A 6,110-nucleotide genomic window follows, 5' to 3' on the forward strand; every position below is an offset into this window, starting at 1 on the left:
AGCAGTCCGTGTGTTAACCAGTTTCCCACTACCGGCGGATTGATTTGTTTTCACCCTGTGTGCTTCGGTCGCCAGGCGACGGGTCAAGAACCAACGTACACACTGCAGATCTCACTTAGCGACGAGAGAACCGAGCGAGCGGGACTGTGTGTGAGGGTCGTCCGTAATAAACACGCCTTCAATATCATCACAACGAGTTAAAAATGTTCAAAAACACATTCCAAAGTGGATTTCTTTCGATACTATACAGCATAGGAAGCAAGCCCCTTCAGCTATGGGCGAAGAAGGTGAGTGATGGTCGATCCAGAGCTCGTTTGCTGGAGAAATGTTGAGAAAAGTGTGACATTTTCCTTGTATTGTTGATTGTGTGCACGATTATTTGTGTGCATGTGGTGGCCATTGCGGGTTGTGAATGTGCCGTACAAATGAAGGGTTCAGTTGCCAAACAGCGATTGCATTACAGGCCTGTTTTGTTTTGGTTAATACCCTATTATTTCCTGGCATACAGACTACATGTCAGTATTTTCAAAGATGTGTTGATGTTGAAGGTGTTCTTGTTGAACATGTTCTTTTAAAGTTTGAATTGAAATAGGATTTTGTTACTGTAGTGTTAATCGGCTCTCCTTGACAACGCCGCACTAGCTGGCTGCCTACAGTCTTAAATCAGCTTTCCCTTGGGACAAGAAAGTTGGCCTGAGATCCATGGACACACCTAGAGTTTTGACATTGGACCACATGACATAGGATGATCATTCAGCACAGGCTGATTTTGGGAAAGCATGTCAGATAACTTGACTTTGGACAACTCGACCATTGAGACAACTTGAGTGGTGGAACAAGTCAACTTTTTACCAAGTAGTCTGATATGACATCTCGACCATGCTAGGCATGAACATGACGGAATGTGAGGCAATAAACACAGATAGCATATATCAATGTGTTTGGCCAACTTTGCGTGTGTTGCATTTAAGTTGAGACTGGACTCGCCGAGCACAACGTGCATGCATGCGCAGGGGTGTGGCGACGTAGCATTCACAGGACTGATGGACAGCACGTTGGTCGCCTCCAACCAGTGAGGCCACGATAGTGATGCGGCATGCAAGCTTGAAGCAGCACACTATCCATAATGCACAGCCGCCTCGATAATCTAGTCCGCACCGATATTCTAGTCTGCTGTCGTGGGAGGTGGTAAAACTGCTTGGAGAAAAGGTGTGGGTTGAGTTACTGTAGAGTGCATACACACTCATTGTGAGTCAACTTGTCTCAATCAAGGACTTGTTCCAGTGGTCGAGTTGTTTGTCCATATGACATGTATGAAGTTCAGACAATCGAGTTGTCCTACCTGTTGAATTGTCTCACTGGCCAAGTTGTCCCTAGTTGAGTTGACAAACGGTCACGTTGTCTGAGCCCCTAGGGAAAGAACTCCATACACGAAGGCCGCTTGACAGTGACTCGGTATGCTTAAACCCTATATGACTGGTCTTAAAACAAGTTTTTAAAGTGAATGTGTCAATATTTTCCTTGCCCAATTTTAATTGCTACGAGGACACTTTTATTACTTTCAAATTGCTGGAAGTCACTTGAGGGAAAAACCAGTGGCTTCCATATGTGGAATTCTTTCCAGATTGTACAGTTATGTGGGAGAAAGTGGTTGATTCCATTATGTGCCTTATTTGCTCTGGGCCTCTGTTTGTTTAGTTTTAATAAATGAGTGGTGGTTATGATTTGTTTTTTCATTCAGGTCCATAATGGGCACATCAAGCGTATCACGGACAATGATATCCAGTCACTAGTAATTGAAATCGTAGGAACAAATGTCAGCACAACGTTTATCACAAGTCCAGAGGATGCCAGGAAAGGGCTGGGGATTAAGTTGCCTTTCTTGGTCATGATCATCAAAAACCTTAAGAAATACTTCACATTTGAGGTCCAAGTTCTCGACGACAAGAAAGTCAAGCGGCGGTTCCGGGCCAGCAACTACCAAAGCACAACGAGGGTAAAGCCGTTTATCTGCACAATGCCAATGAGATTGGACGATGGATGGAATCAGATTCAGGTTTGTCCTGTTGTTTGACTTTGTCAACATCCCAATTTGGAAACAGTTCCATTAATAAAACAGCACAGGTTCGGAATGCCAACATATCTTTAAAGAGGTGCTTGTTATTTTAGGGGGAACTTTAGCAAGAAAAGGGTGTTCATGACTAAGGAGAACAAGTGTTACAAGTAAACTTGATGGTGTGTATGACACTTGGAAATTGTATTGTTCCGATATGCAGGTTGGGCTGCCCTATAACAAATGACAGTGTTGCCTACTAAGTTTGTATGTTTTTTCTTTTATATATAGGCTGTACACAATTTGTAATTGCCCAAAGACAGAGCATGATTCTTTTTGAACTTACAGTGAAATTGAAATGCCTTGCAAGGATGGTTTCATACACCCGAACATAAAGAGTTGTACGTTTGACAGAAGAATGATGTCTTTTGAGGCTATTTTGGAAATACTTTGAAATGTTCATTTTTCTGCCTGTGAATTATACATTTCTTGCAAAAATGTGCGTGGATTCTCACAGCACCATTGTTGGTAAAAAATTCCTAAAAGAACGATTATTCTCCCACATGGAGCACTGTTTCCATAATGTAGTCAGCCTCAGGTGCTTTCCTGTCAAAGATTGTGGGATCTTGTGCATGGACTTGGTGCGCTATGCAAGCATCATGGCCATAGCTGCAGTGTTACAGGAATGCACAATGTCGTATACTGTATGATATGACACAGAGGGCACAGTACTTTCGCAGAGTGACCCCTAACATGGCTAAGTTGTGGTGATGGAATTTTAACCCTAATAGTATCGGGCATTGATGGGCTTAGAGTACTCAGTACTACAAAATACTACGTAACACTCTGAGCCTGAAGGACCTAGCACTACAAATTGCCAGTTCTGGCTAGGTTTATTCCGTTGTTACTCGTACAGAGAACAATGAAACCATGCATTCATAGTGCCACAGCATTGTATGGTACATTGTCTTATCTATTGTATTTTATGGCTTCAGAGAATAATAATGTCATGTCCTCTTACAATCGACAGGGCTGAGTACTATATTTTACTACTAAGTAGAACTTCGTAGCATTCGGGACTGTTAGGGTTAAGGCACTGACATCTGTACATAAGTTACCTGTGTATGGGAGACTTTGAGATGGTGGTTACAGTCGACTTACCCGTCCTTTCTTGCAGTATTCTGCAAGCTGAAAACTATGCACACGTGCTCAGAATGGCGCGTGCATGCTCAGAACTGGTAAAAAGGACTGATATGTTTGCCACCACCAAACTTCTTAAAGTCTCCCTTTTCTATGAAACTGCTAATCATCCTCAACTTTAACATTTTGGAGGACACTTGTACATCAGGTAACAAACTTGCCAGACTTCCTATCAAAGATTAGTCTTTGCCAAGCATTGCCTTAGCACAGTACAGTGGCATTGTAATACTGCATCACGGTAATGTTGTGTCCCATTTATCATTTTAATGTCATTATACCCTCTTTACCCTGTACAAGTGGCCCATCTTTTGTGATCTCTTGGATTTCGCTCAGGATAAGCATGCTTAACAGCCCTCCTCCTGACACTTCAAAATCTCAGATTTTTAGCACAATAATTAAAAAGTGATTTGACACAGTGTTTTAGACAAATACTGTAAGTAGTCAATATATGACCCAACTGTGTGCTTATGATTTCTGTTTTCACTGTTTTCTGTTTCATGCAGTTCAACTTGTCAGACTTCACGAGACGTGCCTACGGTACAAACTACATTGAAACAATTAGAGTTCAGGTGAGAATGTCGCTCACTTCCAAGAGTACGATCTTAATCTTGTCCTGTCAAATTGTGTTGGGGCTGACATTAACTTTGTTTAAAGCTTGCTGAAAGAGCAAAGAAATGAAAGCGAGGGACACAGCATCAGATTGGGATGGTGATGATTTGTGACGAATTGGTGTAAACTGCAGCTATGAAGTGGACACTGCTTACTTTTGAATGTTTTGTATAATCTGTTGTCATTGTACACATTGTTTTGTAGTTAAACAAAGCGTGCCAACCAAAATTAGATTTGGCAGGAAAATTTTCTGTAGGGGGAAAGACATACAGAAAAGAATGTCTCAGTTCGTAACATTTCAGTATCCTAACACAGTAGGCCTGTTGTCAGATGGAACCTGTTTTTGTGGAATTGTCAAACTTTGGAGGAATCTGAATCTCGGGTTTTGATGACGTGACAGTGTGTTAGCTCATTAGATTGCACGTTATCCACTTGCAGCTCACGGTCTTGACAAAGAGAAAGGCAAGTTCAGTCATGGTACCCATGATTGAACTTGCCATTCTCCTTGCACCCTGAAAAAGAGGAAGGGCGAATGCTATTTATAACGAACCTGGTATCTTTGATTCTGTCCCGCCAGATTCATGCCAACTGCAGGATCCGCCGAGTGTACTTCTCAGACAGACTGTACTCAGAGGATGAACTCCCACAGGAATTCAAGCTCTACTTGCCGGTCAGCAAGTCACTAGGCAAATAGCTTCCCCCCATGAAAGACTAGCATGGTCTTTCCCTTAACTAGCTAATCATCTGACAAGCCCCAGCCTTTCAAGCCAAGTCACAACTGGGGCTTTTCAGACGATGCAATAAACTTCACAGGCTGGAATCGTTTAGAAACTCAAGGGAAGTTTTTTTAATTTATTAAGAGCTGAAACACCCAACTACACATCTGAGAATGTTATCAATTTTGGGGCCTTTTTAAAAATGTTTTTGTCCAGTTGAGCGGCAGTATTTTTTTCCCCGGACCGTCTTAAACTTGTAACCGAACAAAAATGGAGCTTTCCTATTGTTTGAAATGTGCAGGTGGGCATTCCTTCGTGGTGGCAATGACAGGAGTGGCCTGGCTTTGGGACATATTTTTGGGGTGTTGAGAACTGATGCTGCTGCAGTTACTTGTCTTTTTTTTGGGGGGGGGGTTAAATTACCTGCACGCTACAGTTATCCAGTATAATCCTCTACAGTCTTGACTGAATACATACAAATGGGTTTTTACAAACATCTCACAGTGACTGGGCAGGGGTGGGAATTTTAGGCAAGTTAATAATGTTCGGAATACAATGTATTGTCATTTGTTTTTCCACACAGCCATGCCAGTTTCTTGTGCTGTGCAAACACATTTGAAAGTTTTAGTAGCTACTGATATTTTATACAATTACATGTCAGGAGTATTTTCACTGCTCGTTAATTGATTATTGTGTTATTAGCCCGGACATCAAACTGGCCAGCATGTACGTCAATCCCCTTTTTAGAGTTTGCTGCTGATGGAAGAGAAAATACCCTACGCTTTAGAGTCTGAAACAGTGCTTTAGATATTAAATTTGAAGTGCCATCTTAACCGTCTTCATTTTTCTGTCACCTTGCGGTGCAACACAAACAGCACATGACTGCTTTTCCAAGCCAGCAGTGCATTTCGCCTTCCTAAGGTTTTGCAAAGAAGGCTGCACATTACTTGAATCTGCTAAACACATAATGGAATAGAAGCGGAAATTGCTTACAAATTAATTTTTTGACAGCCTACTCAGTCATGGCTGTGGCAGTTCATAATCAAATTTGTGTCATGGGGGACTTCTGTAAAGGTGTCATTGGCCAAACATTTAATTACTGCCATATTGTAGTCATTGCCCAGTAAGAATGTGGAGCAATGCTAATTTCTTATTTTTAAACAATCTAGTATTTGCTGGCAAGGTGCTTTGGGCTGGCAATTTCCAAAGTATTGAAGCTCTTGTTATTTCTCCTCGGTATACTTTTTTGAAACGATGCATGGGTTACTGTAAATATGTTCTTAGCATAAGGTACATGTTGATTCAGTCGTTGTTGAATTACATATTTCAGTGTTGCATTTTGAACTTCCCTCAGTCGGGCCAGACACTATTACATTATGCAACATGTTCTGCAAAAATAGCCAGGAATGTGTTGAGTTAAAAAACCACATTCAAGGTGCAAGTTCTGAATTATAATTGTACATATTTCGAAATGTATTCAGCTGGCGTCTGACGATAATGTAATAAACTTTAGATTACCCTATTTACAAGTA

General features: G+C 41.5%; 1 protein-coding gene across 1 annotated transcript; it reads left to right on the top strand.

The window, feature by feature from the left end:
- Positions 1-95: 95 nt before the first annotated feature.
- On the top strand, positions 96-6,110 carry LOC110982202 (cilia- and flagella-associated protein 20). Its single transcript, XM_022240459.2, has 4 exons — positions 96-287; positions 1,742-2,056; positions 3,757-3,822; positions 4,440-6,110. The coding sequence occupies exons 1-4, from the start codon at positions 204-206 to the stop codon at positions 4,554-4,556; spliced, it is 582 nt and encodes a 193-aa protein (XP_022096151.1). The 5' UTR covers positions 96-203; the 3' UTR covers positions 4,557-6,110.

This window comes from Acanthaster planci, linkage group LG06 (assembly GCF_054643075.1).
Source record: "Acanthaster planci isolate LZ-2023a linkage group LG06, COTS_SCS, whole genome shotgun sequence".
Taxonomy (NCBI): Eukaryota; Metazoa; Echinodermata; class Asteroidea; order Valvatida; family Acanthasteridae; genus Acanthaster; species Acanthaster planci.

Excerpts from the sequence above, each read along its gene's own strand:
- LOC110982202 (XM_022240459.2), top strand. The coding sequence starts at position 204 with ATGTTCAAAAACACATTCCAAAGTGGATTTCTTTCGATACTATACAGC. Across the intron at positions 288-1,741 it reads TTCAGCTATGGGCGAAGAAG|GTCCATAATGGGCACATCAA; the intron begins GTGAGTGATGGT and ends TTTTTCATTCAG. Across the intron at positions 2,057-3,756 it reads ATGGATGGAATCAGATTCAG|TTCAACTTGTCAGACTTCAC; the intron begins GTTTGTCCTGTT and ends TGTTTCATGCAG.